Source organism: Balaenoptera ricei, chromosome 2 (genome assembly GCF_028023285.1).
Source record: "Balaenoptera ricei isolate mBalRic1 chromosome 2, mBalRic1.hap2, whole genome shotgun sequence".
Lineage (NCBI taxonomy): Eukaryota > Metazoa > Chordata > Mammalia > Artiodactyla > Balaenopteridae > Balaenoptera > Balaenoptera ricei.
Genome location: NC_082640.1, coordinates 96,379,441 through 96,399,813, shown reverse-complemented (window position 1 = coordinate 96,399,813; position 20,373 = coordinate 96,379,441). Strand labels below are relative to the sequence as shown.

Here is a 20,373-nt window from a genome sequence, read left to right as displayed (position 1 = left end):
CAGGACACAGCTATGTATTTTGTGGCAATCCTTGCAATACTTCTTTTCCACTAACTGAAAGCAAGGATCAAAATCTTGAGTAGAGGGCTTCCCTGGTGGTGCAGTGGTTGAGAATCTGCCTGCCAGTGCAGGGGACACGGGTTCGAACCCTGGTCTGGGAGGATCCCACATGCCGCGGAGCAACTGGGTCCTTGAGCCACAACTACTGAGCCTGCGCGTCTGCAGCCTGTGCTCCGCAACAAGAGAGGCCGCGATGGTGAGAGGCCCGCGCACCGCGATGAAGAGTGGCCCCCGCTTGCCGCAACTGGAGAAGGCCCTCGCACAGAAACGAAGACCCAACACAGCCAAAAATTAATTAATTAATTAATTAATAAAAATCCTGAGTAGAGATTTCCAGGAAAACTATGTGTAGAGTAAATCTATAGCCTCATTCAACATGGCTAATTTCAAAAATTAAATCTGGCTGATCATACATACAAATCATCAAGGTTTATGTGTTTTTCTAGATGAATTTCAAATTATGTCAATATAACATTTCTACATTATGAATTAAAAAATAATTCATAACAATTCTACAGACCATATGCAAGTTTATTTAAATAATTTAACACTGCACAGAGAGCTAATTTATAAGTATAAAAATAGGTTGTTTAGCAACCAAATACAAGCGCCACACAGAAGCAGATTTCACATACACGATTAGGCCTTTCGAAGACTTAGGCAACCTTAATATCTCAAGTACTTTTATGAGAATACTTTACTCATATGAGAGTCAGACATTATTAAAACATCTCAAGATATGCAGAATCCACAAATATTTTTCAGTATGAAGTCTTCCCTTCCAGTTTTCTTATCAATATATTAATGATTCTTCTTAAATACTGTATAACAGTTAGTCTAGATTGACAAATGGGCTATCAAAGCCACTATCTTGTTGGTTAGATAGAGGAGCAATTAATTTTCTTGAAGGCTGTGGATACACTGCAGATGGTACTGTAGTGCTCAGTTTTTTGAAATCTGACTTTAATATATCAGCCTTATGATGAGGTGGGTTTCCAAGAGTCATGCTGATCTTCCCTGGTGGGGAATAAGTGGTTTCTTCTGACAGGTCTGGAGTATGACCACTCTGACATTTCATAGGTTGATGAATCATACTGTTTTTCTCTGAATCTAAAGGAAAACTTACTGCTGAAAACTGTTTGAAATTTACAGATTCGTTGAGCATATCCAGAGTTTCTTGTGGCCTATCATGCAAAAATGACACTTCATGACTGTTGCAGGGTAGAGCGGCACTGTTGGAATGCCAGCTTACAGAGTCACTGAGGTCCCCTCCATCCTTTACTGGAGTTTCCTTAACACCCAAACTTTGACTTTTCTCAGATGCAGCATTTTCACTTGCCATTAGTGGATTACCCTTGTATACTTTTAAACCAAATCTTTCATTAGGACTTCGAAAAGTTGTATGCGTGGACTCGGATTCAGAAAGACTAGGGGTATATCTAGGTGAGGGTTTATTGCCGAAGGATCTGAGAAAAGGGTGTGCAGTTGAGTGCTGGAGTGATTCAGAGCCAGTATCACCGAGGAGGTCTATCTTCTTCTGCAAACCAAAGCCTCTTTCACCTTTGCAAGGAACAAACTCAGGAGAAACATTCCTTGGCAAAATTTCTAGGTGTTTGTGACTGTTATCCCCGAACTGAAAGTCTGGATGTGACTCTTTGGAACCCTCATGCTTTCTGCCCCCGTGCTCTGCGTCCTCTAATCGCCTTTGTAAGTTACAGGCAGCCCTCCTCTTAGGAACTTGGTCACACATACTTCTGGGGATAGTTTTTATACTGTTTGATTTGCTTTCACTGTGACACGATATATTCTGATTCACATCATTTCTTTTTGATTTTTCAACTCCAGTCAGCATCTCTGAAGTCAGAGGCAATACTATTGTATACAAGGGAACAAAAATTAAGGGAAAACAAAATTAGGAGAAAATTAACACTGAAAGAGGAGAAAGAAATTTATGTTTTTATATATTTCCAAGGGATGCATATATATTTTAATCATTCTCAAAGAAAATACATCAATGCTGGACATTTAAAAATATTCTTTTACATATATCTATTAGATAAAGCTGAGTAATTTTGTTAATGAAATCTAATATGTTATTATTGCTATCCACCTGATGTATTATTTTCTGTAATAGTTGGTACAGCATTTCAAGAGCCAACTGCAACATTTCCAGTCTTGCTCTGATGTCAAATATGGAGTTTCTGATGGAGAAAGTTTGCTGGAAGAACCCACCCGACCCAAGACAGACAGACAGACAGACACACACACACACACACCTCTCACACACTTTCTCTCTTTTTCTCAAAGCTAAAATAGTTTCTGATTTAATTAGCTAAGACACTAAATCTGATCAGAAGCAGAACAGCCACACAGCATAGAATCAGAGGCATCATATCTCAAAGTAGGGTACCTTGGTCCCTAAAGTCTCTGAAAAGGGTTTGTTTCTGCTGGGGACATTATTCATTATTTGCAGTTGCCCCAAATCTAGAAAACTCTTTTCTTGTTATATGCCACTGCCCTTTTATAGCCAAGGTTCACATCGCCATTCCAAAATTTACACAAATAATCCTTGTGCTTTTATTTGAAGAACGTTTACCAACATCAAACTTGGGAATTCCTGAACAGTCTTTGCTTCAGGCTTTCCAGAAGTGCAAAAACCCCATTTCCTCACAGATATGTTCAAATTCCCCCAGTGTGACTGGGAATTTACTAATTTTTTTCATGTTTTTCCATCAGCTTTTTATTCATATAGTCTAAAGTTATTTTATTATGAACAGAAAGAATTCATTTATAGCTTCTTGGGAGGTTGCTCCTTTATCATTATGAACTATCACTTTGGTTAGTTTAATGCTAATTCTAATTTACCTAATATTGTATTTAACTCTATAATTTATCTAATATCAACACTGCATTGCTTGGTATATCACTTTCCAGCCCCTTTATTTTGAATTTTTGACAATGTTCTTATCTGGAATAACATATGTCTAGAATATTTAAAACTGTTTGAAAATTGTGGTCTTTTAATAAGTGAGTTTAACCAGTTCACATTTAGTGTGATTGCTGATGTTTCAACCTACTATTATTTTCTATTTACCCATGCTTTCTACATGTATTTTTCCTCTTTCTAGATCATTAGATTGAAACGTTTTCTTCCAAGATTTTCCCCTACTACTTTGAAAATTATAGATTCTATTTCTCTATTAGTTAGCCTTAAATTTTTATACACATACTTAAACTTGTATTTTTCTAGCAATCTCTAGAGTTATCAGTATCTACATCTTCTCCTTGAAAATAGTATATATCTTAGCATATTGTTAGTTTCCTCTATAATATCCTCCTACATCTTTCTGAGAATACTGTATTTTTCTAACATTCTCAGGTCCTGTTGTTTGTTCTATTAATTCTATCTCTTTAGGCATAAGTTCTGTTGTGGATTTTTTTTTTTTTTTTTTTGCTTTGTCTTATTTTGAGTTTGGTATCTTTCTCCATGGTGCTGGCTTTCTATAAATATGTGGTAATTCTTGGTTGAATGCTTATCTTTCAGATGTCCTGAGTACAGTATCTGCTGCTTGTTTAAAGGAGCTGGAAGTGGAGTGGGAAGGAATGAGCAGCAGGGTAGAAAGACCTGATAGCTGGTACTCTGGGCATTTGGGATCTCAGTTCCTCCTCGGTGTAGCTAGCCACCTGGAGCACTGCCCAGTTCCCAGACTCTCTGTTCCTGTTGCTCTTACCTAGCCCAGTCTGAGGTTCAGGAAGAAAGATAAGGAGAAATAAAGAGGGCAATCCCACCTGGTTTCAGCTGCTCTGGAACACCAACTAATTACCCCATTGGTATCCCCTAGGCTTACTACTTCTCCTGGAACATACCACCTTCACACGCAGAACAGTTTCAGTATTGCTCCCACTTGTCACTATCATCTTCTGGGAGTTTTGAACTGAGGTTTCCATCTTCAGTTTCTAGTGTTTGCCTTCTTTCAGGGATTTCTCACAGCCTCCGATTTATCAGTTGTAACTTTTAAAAGCTCAATTATAATTTCTTCTTTTTCTCCTTCTAGACTGTTGTTTAAAATCTTTTCTGTCATTTCTAGGGATGGAAGCAGCAAGAGGAAGCTGGTGGGTAAGCTCAGTCTGCCTACTTGAACTGGAAACTCGACACTGTTTTTTTTGTAGGTTTCCAGTTTAAGTAAAACATGCACACAATTTGATAACTCAGCTCTCACTCCTTACATTCTCTACTCTCATACTAAAAATATTAAATATCTAAAAAAGAGGGAGAGAAAAATCCTTCAAGTAACTCATTTTGACATACCTGACTGTGTAGTTTTGCTCTGGGATCTATTAGAAATAGGTGTTTCCAGCAATTTTGCCATCATAACAAGTTTGCTAGCAGCATTCATAATCTTTTTCTCAGCCCTGTGGGGAATTCCAGAATATGAAATTAATACAGTTTAAAGGAAAAAATAAGTTTCCTTAGCCCCAGGATTTCTGTTTTCCTATATGCTCTGCCACCACTTAGGGCAGCAGAGACGTTAAGCCTCTCTTAATCCCTAATGGCTCATCATGTAGACACAGTTAATTCTGTGGCTAAGGAAAATGCTTAGAAAATGACAACATGCTGTCCTGGTACTCTCAGGACACACTGTTTAGACAGAACTTACCCTTCTTCTTTTCCATCATCCTGCAAAATCTGTTGGAGGCAAATCAAATAGTATTTGCGCATCTTTCGGGAGGTTTCTTGACGTTCTCGCAATACCTCTGCTTTTACCATTTCCGCAGCTCTTTCCTTACTCTCCTGAATATAACGAAGCATATCACCTGGGGGCGGGGGGAATCCCCACAAAATGCACGTTTATTAGCAGTTTTTCCAAAACAGGAGAGGCAGACTTCAGACCAATTTTCTGGGAGATGAAGTGACTGGATGCATAGTTTAAACATTATAGTTTTCCACAATCATTAAAATGGAATATTTCCGGTCACCATTGTGGTAGACTCAAAGCAGGAGTAATCCGAAAGTCCTTTTACAATGATGACAGACACATATGGTAAGGAAACATGGCATATCCCCTAGGGAAACTGTCATATTTTGAAACGCTGAAGCAAGCAGTTATCATTAATATGAGGCACAGAAATTTATGCATTTCAATTACATCTTATGTCTAGTTAAGATAAGAGAAAAAAGCAATATACAGAAAGGGTAAGGCAGAAAGGAAGAGAGAAGCAGACAAAGAAAGAGAGAAAGGAGGTAATATGAGCTGGATTCATATTCTTCTGTTTACTTGTGCTCTGAAAATCCATGTTTCATTATTTATTCAATTCTTTTGGCAGCACTTATGAGTATCCAACTAAATATAATACTACAATCCATGAGAGATATGTACAAAATGCTATTGCAGGGAGAGGGATGAGACTTATGATGCCTCCTGAAATTTACATTTAAAAATAGTTCACAGCTTTCAAGTCTTCCTTTTATGTTTAACTCAGTGTGCTTTGATTGGAACTACCACTATTTAAGGTTAACATTTTGTCCTAAATCCAGGACTACATCCTACCTCTAGAATATCATCATCCCTATTATATTAAGGATTCCAACTCATAAAGGAATCTCCCTCAATATCAGTAAGCTCTTCCTGAAAATTACACATTCTATGCAAAAATGCTAAGTGGAAGACTATTTTTCATTACTTCAAGTGGGAAAAATTTTGATGGAGTACATGTCAAAACAAAACATCCAAACAATTTCTAAAATGTAAAAAAATACACATAAATACGCAACAAGTTATCATGTTAGGATGAAAAAGAAAAGCTTAAAATTTTACTTTCCAATCACTATAATTGTTAACAAAAAGTAAATTTCTTTCTAGTAATAGGGACTCAGCACCAGCAACAGCTAAGAAGCACATTCTCTATACTGATACTGAGTGGGCTTTTCAAAACATCTCCACCATGATTCTGATGATCTACCAATTATATTTGGAACTTGAGACCTTTCCCACTCATTCTGTTTAAAATGAATGCAATTTTAGGAGGTAAATATACATTTCTTGTACATAAACACTGGTATTGTTCTGGGACACACATACCAACTATGCAATATTGCAATTAAAAACCAGGAGGTATTCTACTGGGAAAACATAAACCACAGAAATGTTCTGCAGGATATGTGGCACCACCTAGTACTAGAGGACTTGATAAACAAATTTACATCTATGACATAATCCATTATGAAAAAAATGAGAGACAACAGAACAATTCCTAATTACATCCATTTTTCATGGTCCTTAAAAGTTTATGGAAGAAAGTAGTAATTGCTCATTTAAACTCATATGACATTTTCTTTGGTAGTGGTTATTTAAGTTGTAAGATTATGAAATTTTTAGTTTAATATTAGTGTCCAAGAAGAAAAATTTTGGAAGCAGTTCAAGATGGCGGTACAGGAAATCCTGAACTCACATCCTCCCATGGACACACCAAATCTACAACTACATATGGAACAACTGTCTCTGAAAAAGACCTGAGAACTAGCCCAAGAGCCACCCCACACAAAGGATAAAGGGGACACATCAAGGTGAGTAGGAGATGCAGAGACACAATCTTGCCAAAACCTTCACCCTTGGCATGACATCCTACAATCAGGAGGAATATCACAAAAACAAAGCTTCTCCCTGAGGAGCAAGGGGTTTGAGCCCCACATCAGGTGCCCCAATCCTTAGGACCTGCACCAGAGAGATGAGCCCCCAAAACACCTGGCTTTGAAAACTAATGGGGCTTATGTCCAGGAGACACAAAGTGCTGTAGGAACCTGAGATTCCACTCCTACAGGACTCACGCACAGACTCACTCAACTCAGGAACCCAGTGCAAAAACAGCGTCATGAAAAATGCCTAGACCTTATGTTAAGGAGATGTACTTGCTGACCTTAAAGCATCTGCCAGAAGGGCAGAATCTGTTAGAACTCTCCCAGGGAACAGAGGTGCTGGTGGGAGTCATTTTTGTACTCTTCTACCTTACTAGTACTGGCCCTTGCAGGCGCCATTTTTACACTCTCCCTCTACCTTGCTAGAGCCGTTTGCCCCACCCCTGGACTCCATGGTGGCTCCACCATGCCAAACCCAGCCTGGTGTTCCACTGCAGCCCCACCACACCAAACCCAGCAGGTGTGCACAGTCCACACAGGGGACACCCCTTGAACACCTGGCTCTGGTGGCTAGAGGGCTTGCATTTCTGGCCCCACAGGACTGAAACAACTGGAGAGATAATTCTTGGCAAGCTACAACCCCCAGGACACTGCACAGACAGCAGCCTGAAACACACCCCAGTCTTCCTGTGACCACTCCTTCAAGACTGGGAGAGGTAGCTGTTTTGCCTAATACATAGAAATAAACACATAGAGAGTCAAGCAAAATGAAGAAACAGAGAAATATGTTCCAAATGAAAGAGCCAGACAAAACCCCAGAAAAAAACCTTAATGAAAGGGATGTAAGTAACTTACCTGATAAAGAGTTCAAAGTAATGGTCATAAAGACGTTCACCAGTAAGAATGAATGAACACAGAGAGAACTTCAACAGAAAAACAGGAAATACAAGAAATGTTAAAGAGACTCACTTCAGATGTAAGGACATATACAGGCTAAAAGGGAAGGGATGGAAAAATGTTTCATGCAAATGGAAACCAAAAGAAAGCTGGAGTAGCTTAGCAAATTCCTAAAATTTGTGTGGAACCACAAAAGATCCCAAATAGCCAAAACAATCTTGAGAAAGAACAACAAGGCTGGAGGCATCATGCTTCCTGGTTTCAAACTACAGTACAAAGCTATAGTAATTAAAGCAGTTTGGTATTGAAATCACAGACAAACAGATCAATGAAACAATATACAGAGCCCAGAAATAAACCCACTCACACATGGTCAATTAATTTACAACCAAGGAGGCAAGAATATACAATGGGGAAAGGACAATCTCTTCAAAAAATTGTGATGGGAAAACTGGGCAGCCACAGGCAAAAGAATCAGACTGGACTACTTTCTTTATACCATAAACAAAATCAACTCAAAATGGATTAAGGACTTGATTGTAAGACCAGAAACTATAAAACTCCTAGAAGAAAACACTGGCAGTAAGCTCACTGACATTGGTCTTAGTGATATTTTTTTGGATCAAACTCCAAAAGCAGTGGCAATATATGCAAAAATAAACAAGTGGGACCACATCAAACTGAAATGCTCTGCAGAGCAAAGGAAACCATCAACAAAATAAAAAGGCAACCTACTGAATGGGAGAAGATATTTGCAAATTATATATCCAATAGGGATTAATTTCCAAAATATACAAAGAACTCATACAACTCAATAACAACAAAAAACAATCAATCTGATTAAAAATGGGCAGAAGATCTGAATAGACAGGTTTCCAAAGGAAACATAGATATGGACAACAAGTATATGAAAAGATGCTCCACATCACTAATCATCAGGGAAATGCAAATCAAAATCACAATGAGATATCACCTCATACCTGTTAGAATGGCTATCATCAAAAAGATCAAGAAGTGTTAGTGAGCATGTGGAGAAAAGGGAAACCCTATGCCTTGCTGATGGGAATGCAAATTGGTACAGCCACTATGGAAAACAATATGGAGATTCCTCAAAAAAAGAAAAACAGTACTACTATATGATCCAGCAATTTCACTTCTGGATATTTACCAAAAGAAAATGAAAACACTAATTCGAAAAGATACACGTGTGCCGATGTTCACTGCAGCATCATTTACAACAGCCAAGACAGCCAAACAACGTAAGTGTCCATCAACGGATGAATGGATAAAGAAGATGTGGTACATACATACAATGATACTACTTGGCCATAAAAAAGAATGCAATCTTGCCATTTGTGACAACCTGGTTGGATCTTGAGGGCATTGTGCTTAGTGAACTGTCAGACAGAGAAAGACAAATATTGTATGATTTCACTTATATGTGGAATCTAAAAAAACAAAGCAAATAGAGAACAGACCGGTGGTTGCCAGAGGGGAGAGGGTTGGAGGGTGGGCAAAATGGGAGAAGAGGGTCAGTAGGTACAAATTTCCAATCATAAATAAGTCATGGGGATGTAATGTACAGCATGGTGACTATAGTGAATAATATTGTACAGTAGTCCCCCCTTTTCCACAGGGGATACATTCCAAGACCCCTAATGGATGCCTGAAACTATGTACTGAACCCTAAATATACTACATTTTTTCCTATACATACATACATACCTGTCATAACATTTAATTTATAAATTAAGCACGGTAAGAGATTAACAATAATTAATAATAAAATAGAGCAATTTTAACAATATATTTTAACAAAGTTATCTGAATGTGATCTCTCTCAAAATATCTTACTGTACATATTTAATATCTTTACCATTTTAACTAAGCACTAATCATTCACTGTGCCGGTAACTTTTGCAGTTTGACGTGTGACAGCAAAACTAGCACACATTTTTTTTTCTTTCTTCACAATTTCTCGGATAGAAGATTTGTTCTTACTGTAGATCAGCAACCTCACCATATGATTCTTTTTTTCTTTCCTTATTAAGTCAAGAACTTTCACCGTTTCACTTAAAGGAAGCGCTTTATGGCTTCTTTTTGGCATAGATGAATTGTCAGCATCACTACACTTGTACTCTGAGGCCTTTATTAAGTAAAAGAAGGGTGACAAACACAAGCTCTGTGATACAGTGACAGTGGATCTGGTAATCGAGGTGGCTACTAATTGACTAACAGGCAGGATATGCTGGACAAAGAGATGATTCACGTCTGGATGCAGATGTAGCAGGATGGCATGAGATTTCATCATGCTACTCAGAATGGCCCGCAGTTTAACACTGATTAACTATTTATTTCCGGAATTTCCCACTTAATGTTTTCGGACTGCAGTTGACCACAGATAACCAAAACCACAAGAGCAAATCCTCAGATAAGGGGGAACTACTACTGTATTGTATGTTTTGTAACTTCGTATGGTGATGGGGAAACTAGACATTGTGGTGACCACATACAAATATCAAACCATTATGTTATACACCTGAAACTAATATAGTGGTATATGTCAATTATACTTTAAATATATATATATTAGTGTCCAAAAACAAAACCCCAGGATAATTAACAATATAAAAATACCTCTATCCTTGTGCCACTTCCAAAATTTGGGGGGCAAACTCCAAATTTACTTGGGTAAAATCATCTACATAATTTAGAAAAGCTATCAGTGATCTCTTCTAAAAGCAGGTAAGAACAAAGTAGTTCAGAAAATTCCCCAAAATTACTACTGCTAGTTACCAAAAAGACCCAAACCACCTTAAAATCTTGGGAATCTCTTTAAGGACTTACGCTTAATTTTTTTTACAGCTTTAATGTACTGCCCACGGAGTTCTTCCAAGGCCACCCCACTGCATGGCAGGCAAGAATGTTCAATGGCCCCTTCTGACAGTGACCTAAAAACAAACCAAAGATTGCAAAAACAGAGATTGTAAGTGAAAAACGTAACTTGAAAAAATATATATATATATATATATTCCAATAAAATAAGCTAAGATGTGCTAAAAAAATTCACATATGAGGATCTTTATTATAATTATTTAGGAGAAAAATGCCAACTTGTGTTATAGTTACTTAAATAAATCATGATAAATCCACATGATGAAAATCTATGCAGCTATTGAAAAGCACATTATAGGAGTACATCCAATGACACGGGGGAAGTGTTTATCTTATAATATTAACAAAAGGTTACAAAATAGCTTATACAATAATCTCAATCTTTAAAACATGTGCACATGTTGTGTGTGTATAAAAGGGCTTAAATAAAGGGTAAAGTGCTCGCTTCGGCAGCACATATACTAAATAAAGGATATCTTCTGGGGACAGGGTTTTAGAAGATCTTCTTTTTTATACTTTTTGCTATGTAACAATAAAAGTAACTGATATTCTTGGTATGATATTATTGATACGACTGATATTAAAAAAAAAAAGCAAAGATACTCAGAAATAAACGATTTCTTTGTAATAGTAAAAGCCTACCTTGGTGGTAGTGTTTTACGAAGTGTTCTCAGTTCTTCCAATTTATTCTTCATGTCATTGTTTTCTTCTAATAATTCTTCAACAACTTTACTATTCTCTTCTAAAAAAGAAAGTTTACAGTATATTGGTCAATTAATCTCTTTTTCTCTCGGTCTTTCCCTTAAATTACCAGCAACTGAAAAATTTCCAGTTGCTCCCTGGGTCATTCATTCCCTGATAAACCCTAATCTGACCACTCCCTGTTCTATTTTCTCAGCACTTTAAATCTATATTCCATTTTCATCTTGTTCTGGGTTACACACTGTCCTGGAATAAATTTCCAATTGTTTTATATGCACGTGTTTTGTTTTCCAGTTAGACTAAAGGATTTATTTAGAAACATAGTAGGTTTCCTAATTCCATGTCCCTCATGGACCCTGGTATACAGTCTATGCTCATATAAATGATCACTGAACAAGTACCTCAATACAAAATTTAAAAAATATTAAGCTTAAGTAGGTGCCATTTTCAGAAATAATGTAAGATGTTCAATTCTTTGAACTTTTAAAAAGAAGATGAGGAGACTGATGGAGTCCATGTGGTACAGAGGACAAAGCATGAATTTCAGAGTCAGAGAGACACAGATTTAAATCCTAGCTTTTCTTCTCACCAGCTGGATGAGCTTAGGCAAATTACTTAATCTTTCTGAACCTGAGTTTCTTCATATGTAAAGTGGGGATAGTATTACTTACCTTGAAGATTATAATGGAAATAATATAGTAAATGCACAGCACCTTATACAAGGCCTGGCAATATCAACATTTAATACCTATGAACATGGCACCCCATATTTCCTGCAATGCCACCCTTTCAACACACCCTATAAGTTGGGGAATGAATCAATCTGTTCCCCCAGTGATGGATATAGCTTGTATATTTCTAAACCACTCACTCTTACTCCATCACTTTTCAATAAATGCTACCATGACAGTGGAAAATGGAATTTAAGAACCAAAAACACAACCACAATAACAAAAATATTATCAACTAATAGATTTACATTAAGACAAACACTGAAATCAAACTATCAAATGACTTAAATTCTGACCCTGACCCCTTTTATCAGCCTGCTGTTTTGAGCTAACTATCAACTTTGTTGGATTATTTCTAAGTCCACGAATTACAAAAGTTATCAGCCTCAAAAAGCACTATGTAGAATAACTACTGTATGATCACAATGTATGGTGCTAAATATTATTATTTATAAAGAATAATCACATCCAACTGCCCTTGTCATTTTTATTATGTAAAACAGATTTTCTTGATTTTCATCAAATTTGCAATAGCCGCACGGTATCTACATCCACAGTTGGACAAATTTACTCTCACATAGTCTCTGGCCTCTATTAAAGACCTAAGCAATCACCACGGGAACTGTGTTGCTTTTTATCTCAAAATTCCTAAAACCCTTTCTTGCCTTAAAGTAATTATTATCTATCTCTAGCAGACTTAGCAAGCGGTAGGTGGGAGCAGGTGGCCGCTCTTCGGCAGCAGGATTTACCGAGCACGTTAGGGTGCCAGGAACTGTGCTAAGTGCTAGGACAGGACTTCATCCTTGTCACCATCACACTCCAAAGGAGAGTAGAGACAATAAATAATGGCAAGAGTGAAGTAAGTCAGAAAGAGAAAAACAAATACAGTATGCTAACACATATATATGGAATCTAAGAAAAAAAAAAAAAAAGACCATGAAGAACCTAGTGGCAAGACGGGAATAAAGACACAGACCTACTAGAGAATGGACTTGAGGATATGGGGAGGGGGTAGGGTGAGATGTGACAGGGTGAGAGAGTGTCATGGACATATATACACTACCAAACGTAAAATAGATAGCTAGTGGGAAGCAGCCGCATAGCACAGGGAGATCAGCTCGGTGCTTTGTGACCACCTAGGGGGGTGGGATGGGGAGGGTGGGAGGGAGGGAGACGCAAGAGGGAAGAGATATGGGAACATATGTATATGTATAACTGATTCACTTTGTTATAAAGCAGAAACTAACACACCATTGTAAAGCAATTACACTCCAATAAAGATGTTAAAACAATAAATAAATAAATAAATAATGGCAAGCTGATGAATGTTATAAAACTCAAAGGAGCTGTGGGTAATGTGTAACGGAGGAACCTGACCAAGTCTGGGGTAGTTAGGAAAGCCTCTCTGAGGAAGGCATGAGCCAGGGCTTTGAGGAGTAAAGGTTAGCCAGGCAATGTGACCCGATGGGAAGACAGATGGTGGGGTAAAGGAAGAGATGCAAAGAGACTCGGAGAAAAGAGACAATGAAACCCCTGTCACAGCTCTGTTAGAGGATAAGAGGGCTGGGCAGGGGCAGTGGCGGGGAACCAGGCTGAGGGGCTGGCAGACATGGGATCATGAAGGGCTTCTTAAACTCTTTGTTAAAGTGTTTGTGTTTCATACCGAGGGCCAGACAAGTCACTGAGGGCTTGAAACAAGGCAGTGTGACGATCCAATTTACTTTTGTAAAAGGTCGCTCTATTCCTTCAGAAATTCTCCAACTGGTAGACTCTTTATGTATTACTTATGCATCTAGAATGTCTTTGGGGATTTTAAACTGTTGTCTTCAGTTTTGTTTTTTGAATAGAAAAGATCCTAATAATTGTAATAATAATAATATCTCAAAAAGGTTGATTCAGGAAGTATGTCATTAACAGAGCCTGTATCTAAGCTGCGTGTCAAATAGTAAACCAGAAACTGAAATAAAGCAACACTGATTGTGCACTCAGAATAAATCAGACACCAGAAGACAAAAAAAAAAAAAAAAAAAAGGTCGCTCTCGCTGCCTGATGGAGAATGGATTGGAGGGGCGAGACTGGAAGCAGAGATGACTGTTGTCCAGGCAAGCGACAGAGGTGAATGTAGAAAAAAAGAGTGAATCTATCTGTCTGGTCTTTTCTGGACGACACGTTATTTGAGACCCTTGCCTTCAGTCCTTCATTCATTCAAGCATTTATTACTGTCTGGTATGTAATGGGCACCATGACTCTAAGGAAGAACAAAGATAAATCCTTATTCTCAAGAAATTTATAGGTTAAAAAAGATAGCGGGCAAGTAACCAAAAAGTGAAATGCAGAATGTTAATTGAGGAGGAGTGCTCTGGGGCCTCACAGGAGCGGCCCATCTAACACCGACTGGGGGAAATCAAGGCTCTGCAGATAAGGTATCTTCTCAGTTGAATCCTAAAGGATGAGGAAGAGTTAGACCAAAACGAGAATGAGAGGGGAAAGTGTAGGACAGAATGATAATATTGTATTCAAGCTCCAGCAGTAAAGGAAAATTCCTGACCAGCTCAAGCATCTGAAATATTTCAAATGTAAAGAATATGAAGCACAGGGTACAAGTCAACAGTGAAAGGTAAGAGGGAGCACCCTCATGAGCCCAATAGCCTCCCTTCTTCAAAAGGGCAATAGGAAATGGCAGAAGATATCCCTCTTAGATAATTTCCTGACAGTGTTGTGAAGAATGGACGGAAAGGAGGCCAGATCAGACCCATATGCCTTGGGTCATGTCTTCTCCCGCTGCCTAGAATGCTGTTCTCTTTGGCAAACACCTTCATCTTTCAAGGCTTAGTCAAGCCTTCCTTCACTTTAATAGGAGGAAGAGTTAATTAACATCCTTTCTTCCAGGTTTACGCGAACATACTGCCAGATACTCAGAGCTGCAATTATTTATTAATCTATTTTCAGTTCTCCTCACTTAATGGTAAGCTCCTTGAAGGCAGAGAACAGAGTCCTGTGCATCTGCATCAAAAGTGGAATTTTGTCTGTTGTCTTCATTGTTGTATCCCCAGTGCCTACAATGCTGCTTGACACATATTGAGCACTCAGAAGCTATTCAATCAAAAAAAGAAGGAATGTGACCTTTTAATCAGAGCTCCAATTTTCCTCTTGAGTTCAATAATAATAATTTGGTTAGTAAAAATAAGGTCCAAATTAGTTTATAATAATCCCTGAAGAGAATCAGCGCCTACGTTAACTACAATGTCACATTTGAACATTTCAAAAGGATCAAAGAGATTTATACTGGTAGCAGTGCTACTTTAAATGCTAACCTCCGATTTTTTCCACTACAGCTTTGTGCTTCCTTTCTAAATGCTGAAGATGCCTATAGCATTTCTCCAGTTTTCTTTTCAGATCTTGACATTCCTGCTTTGCCTTTTCAAGTTCTTGGAAGCAGTGTCCACCGCATGAATCTTTAATTTCAAGGATCTTTTTCTTATCTGCAAAAATTAAATGATAGCAAACTTTTGTATCAATTTAGACTTAAAAAGGGAAGGAAGGAAGGAAGGAAAGGAAACCAGATGACATGACTAAAGGCTACAGTGTAGCTGAAAAGAGCATGATGCTTAAGAGAAAGAGCTGAATTTAAATCCTGTTTCCACTATTTACCAGCTGTTGTATTACTTAACCTCTCTTGAGACTTAGTTTTCTAATATGTAAAATTGAATAATACCATCTATTTTAAAAATTGCCATGAAACCCAATGCTCAGATCGTAGTATTGAATACAATTCCCCACTAAAAGGAACCAGGGATCTTCAAGAAATGGCTGACTCCAGTACTTAGGGTATATACAAGATGAGACTAGAATATTTTGCTATGCCAGAAATTAAGAAATTACTCAAAAACACAGGCATGTCACAAGGACATAGGAGCCAGTTTGAAGGGGCTCCATTAGCTGAATCTGGGACAATCTGAACACTAATTAAGTATAGTAATGAATTATAAAATATTGAAAAAATAGGAATTTGAGTCACACCAATAATCCTACGATAATGGGATAAATGGATGGATAGATGGATAGGTAGGTGAGTTGGTAGATAGGTAGACGGACAGATAAATAGAAAAATAAACAAACAGATAGTAACTACACAGGCAAACTAGAGAGGAGGATTCTCAATGATACAACACACCAAGCGCCAAGTGGTAAAAGTAGAAGGAGGTCTGGAAGTGAAAAAATTAAAATTTTTGCAACTGCCAGAGCAAAGACCGGATCAGATAAGATTCAGCAATGACTGTTAAGCATAACGGAAAGTTTTAATGAGGAGAAGGACATTCTTATGGTCTTGAAAGTGTCTCCCCACAGATTGCTTATTAGTTGTGATGGGGTAAAAACACAGTAATTATACAGTGAAGAAACTGGACAACACCTTGACCAGGTGCTCAAATGAACCTCACCAATAAAAGACAAACGGACATTGCGTACCTCCAGGTATGATAGCACGTCACCTATGCAGTGTTGCAGCTAAGAAAACAACTCGAATCAAAATCATGAAGAAATATCAGATAAACCCAAAACAAGGAAAAGGTTCTATTAAAAGCCAGGGGTTGATGGGTGTTGGGGAGAGCAAAGAATATGTCTCTCAAAAACATCAATGTCATAGAAGGCAAAGAGAGGAATATCCTAGATTAAAGGAGATTAAAGAGACATGACATCTAAACATAACACCTGTATATGTATAGCTGATTCACTTTTACAAAGCAGAAACTAACACACCATTGTAAAGCAATTATACTCCAATAAAGATGTTAATAAATAAATAAATAAATAAATAAACAAACAAACAAACATAACACCTGACCCCAGACAGATTTCTGTACTGTGGGGAAAAAAATGCTGTAAAGACGTTATTGGGTCAATTGACAAAACTAGAATACAAACAGTAGACTGATATAATTGTATAACACATTTTCATCTAATGTTAAATTTACTGTACTAAGGTATACAAGAAAAATCCTTATTTTGGGAAAATATACACTGACGTATTTTGGGGTAAAAAGGAATAATGTATATAACTTATCCTCAAGTGGTTCAGGAAAAAAATGAAATGTTCAGAGACACATACACACAGAGGAGCACAAATGGAATAAAATGTTATCAATAGGTGTATCTAGGTAAAGGGAATATGAGTGTTCTTTGCAACTATCTTTATTTTTGCAACTTTTTTGTAAGCTTGAAATTATCTCCAAATGAAAAAGAGATTCAAACCTGTCAGGAGGTATAAATGTATAAAAATTGTTTGGCACAGTACCTGGCATGGAGCAACTATACAATAAGGAATAGCTATTGCTATTAGTAACACATAGAGTTTATAAAATTTAAGTAATATTCAAAAATGATACAGAAATTGATTATTACTATTAATAAAATTGATATAATAAACTAGGAATACAAATTGGCACAGGCTCAGAGGCCAAAATCCAAAATGTTGATGTAAAAACATTAGTCCAGAAAAATTATTCTTAGCTCTCTTTTGACTTTTTAGTTTCATTTAAATGGTGCCATTTAAGTTTACGAGCATCAAAGGATTAATGAAGCATCACCATACATGGCATTTATATATTTCATTTAAGATATGGTTTTGTAAACCTGGAAACCAGGCAAATGCCCATTGATAAGAGAATAGGTAAATTATAGTATATTCACACGATGGAATACTATACAGCAATGAAAATGAATGAACCAGAGCTATATGCATTAAAAAGACAAATTTTACAAGCTTGATATTAAGTGGGAAAAAAACAAGTTACAAAGACTAAAACAAGTATTAAACCATTTTTATAATGTTAAAAGACAAACAAAATATAGCAAAAGCTTTCTGAGGATACCTATATTTGGTCAAAACAAAGAAAAGCAAGAAGATGATTTTTTAAAATCAGAATATTTATTACCTCAGATTGTGGGGAAGTTACAGGGATGGAACTGTGGTGAAACACACAGGGGTCTTCAACCCCTGGTGATGTTTTACTTCCTAAGTCAAATAGTGGGTTCCTGGTTGTTAGGTTCATAACTTACATGTGCATTACATATATTCTTTGCATGTATCAAGTATTTCATAATTAATATTTAAATGAGTTTTAAAAATGATAAGATATTAGGAGAATATAACCACGCCACTAACAGTGGTACTCTCTGGTGGTAGGATTATGAAGAACTTTATATGTTTTAGATTATTTAACCCTTTCCAACTTACGAATTTGTTAATGTGTTTGTTTTTAGGGAAAAAAGATTAAAGAAAGAAAAGTACATCCTTTTATAGTTTGATTTGTCCTAAGTCAAAACTAATTTCTTTCATATTGATTGGACCTCCCACATAATATTTAAAACTCACTTCTATGCATTTCACAAATCAGAAAGTAATTCTCAGCTTATTCCAAACATAACAACAGACATAAAATGACATTGAAACGTAGGAAGCAAGATACAAATTAAGATAGTATTACCCTACTAATTGGTAAATTAGCGTTTAACTAATTGGCAAAAAGATATTCTCAACTATCTAGCACCTAGAGATAAGGAAAAAGGGTTTCTGGATGGGCAATGAGAAAAATAACTGTCAACTGACTTCTTAGGAAAGGCAGAGATTCTCTAAGACTCTGTTAATATGCCTACTGAATTAGAAACATGTGGAAACTAAGGTTATTGACTCTGTACATATGATTTGTTCTGGCAGTTCTTAGTTCTTTTCCAGGTTACAATGGAGACAGCAGACAGGAAACAAAAAGTACGTATGGTTTGTACACGGAGGGAAGGAGCAGGTTGCAAGGGGGCAATGTGCTAAAAGGACCGCAGCTTATAAAGAGTATGGCAGTTCCTAGTTCAAAATCCCAGTAAACAGACAGTATAAGCCCATGTGCCTCAGCGAGCTCTGAACACCTCAAGGGGCTGTAGCACAGTGCAATTCTTTTTGAACTGACAACTCTAAGTCACAAAGTAAAAGTTAAATTATTAATTCATCCAATATTCAAGGAGCACAAACTACGTGCCATTCACTTTGACAGTTGGTGGAGAGGAAGAGATAAAAACACTGCCCCCCAACCTCAAGAAACCCACGAATACATCAGAAAACCACTTAATACACTTCAGAAAGATTTCTATTAAAAAGAGTTGAAATAAGCTTCAATAAATTGAATGGAAAGGTCTCAGTGATTTGGCAGTTCTCTTATGTGTAACCCTTTCTCATCAAAGCCAGGAAATAAAAACATGACTGCTCTACTAAAATTCTCATTATTCTCCTCATAATAAGAGTCACTTATGAATGGAGGGAAGACCATGAAAAGATAGGAAATAAGAGGGCCTAAAGCAACCCTGTCTTCTAATACAAAATGAAACCTGGGGAGAGGACACACATTACTTAGGAGTAATATCACACATTTGCTCACTCATGAAAACTGTGCACGTCTTTGATTTCCTTTTATCCTCAAAACAACCCTCTGGAACTGGGATTATGGATGATGCAAAGAATAGTAGGAACAAAATCCCATTACCAGCTTCTGCTTCTTGCACGGCCAAGGGCTGAGTGTGGTGTCCAGATGTAGGTGCAGGAAGGAGCGCCAGGACCCTAGGGTCTCCTCTGCCAGTGACCCTTGTGGCAGGATCCTTAGAGATCTTGGTCATATTTCTCTGAAACAGATTATCTTCATAGTTAATGCTTATTAAACATCTTTCTCTATGCAAAATACTAATATTAAAAATATAAAAAGAAAACACAGCCTGAACAAAATCTTGCCTAAACTATCACCAATATTTTTCTTAGGGTTTTATGTGAATACTGTCATTACTATGAGCTAGACTCCTATGACCGTATTTTCCAAATTAGAACATTATCCAACAGAGGACTGGTGGGCCAGCTATGGGACAGACAGGAGATACAGTTTCCACTTTCAAGATATTTTAATGGTTTCTGTGATCAAACCACAGGACAGACTATGTGAAATCAGAATTGTTTTTGAAAATCCAGAACATTTACACTGCAGCAGGGAGAAAATTCATTAGAAACTATAGTACCAACCTTTTGCCTCCCATGAATTGAAAGTAACAACAGTAAAAACAATTTTTGAAACATATAGTATGTTATGTTTCTAAATACTTTAATACATATTGTCATTTGTTCACAAGGAAAGACAGTCGAATGCCAATGTTAAGGACAGAAACTGAGGCTCATCTAAGTGAAACATCTTTTTTTTTTTTTTTTAATTCATAAGTGAAACATCTTGCACAAGACCATTTCCTCACTAATATTTATTGAACACTTTCTGCATTCTAGTTTCTGTTTTGGCAGCACAGCTACTAAATTCATTAATGGTGGGACATTCTTTTAAGGCAATATATTTTCAGATTTTGGACAACTACTAAATCTCAAACAGAACAGGTAATCTTGAGAAAGCTGTCTTGTTTAATTACTTAAAATAC

General features: G+C 37.1%; 1 protein-coding gene across 1 annotated transcript in view; it reads right to left on the bottom strand.

Annotated features, from left to right (window-relative positions):
- Positions 1-673: 673 nt before the first annotated feature.
- The window catches only part of CEP152 (centrosomal protein 152), a 96,103-nt gene continuing 76,403 nt past the window's right edge, over positions 674-20,373 (bottom strand). The window contains exons 21-27 of the mRNA XM_059915550.1: positions 19,449-19,584; positions 15,234-15,401; positions 11,129-11,228; positions 10,439-10,542; positions 4,719-4,875; positions 4,370-4,473; positions 674-1,932 (exon numbers count right to left, since the gene is read on the bottom strand). Coding sequence (XP_059771533.1) covers positions 893-1,932; positions 4,370-4,473; positions 4,719-4,875; positions 10,439-10,542; positions 11,129-11,228; positions 15,234-15,401; positions 19,449-19,584 — 1,809 coding nt within the window. The 3' untranslated portion in view covers positions 674-892. The remainder of the gene's footprint in view (positions 1,933-4,369; positions 4,474-4,718; positions 4,876-10,438; positions 10,543-11,128; positions 11,229-15,233; positions 15,402-19,448; positions 19,585-20,373) is intronic.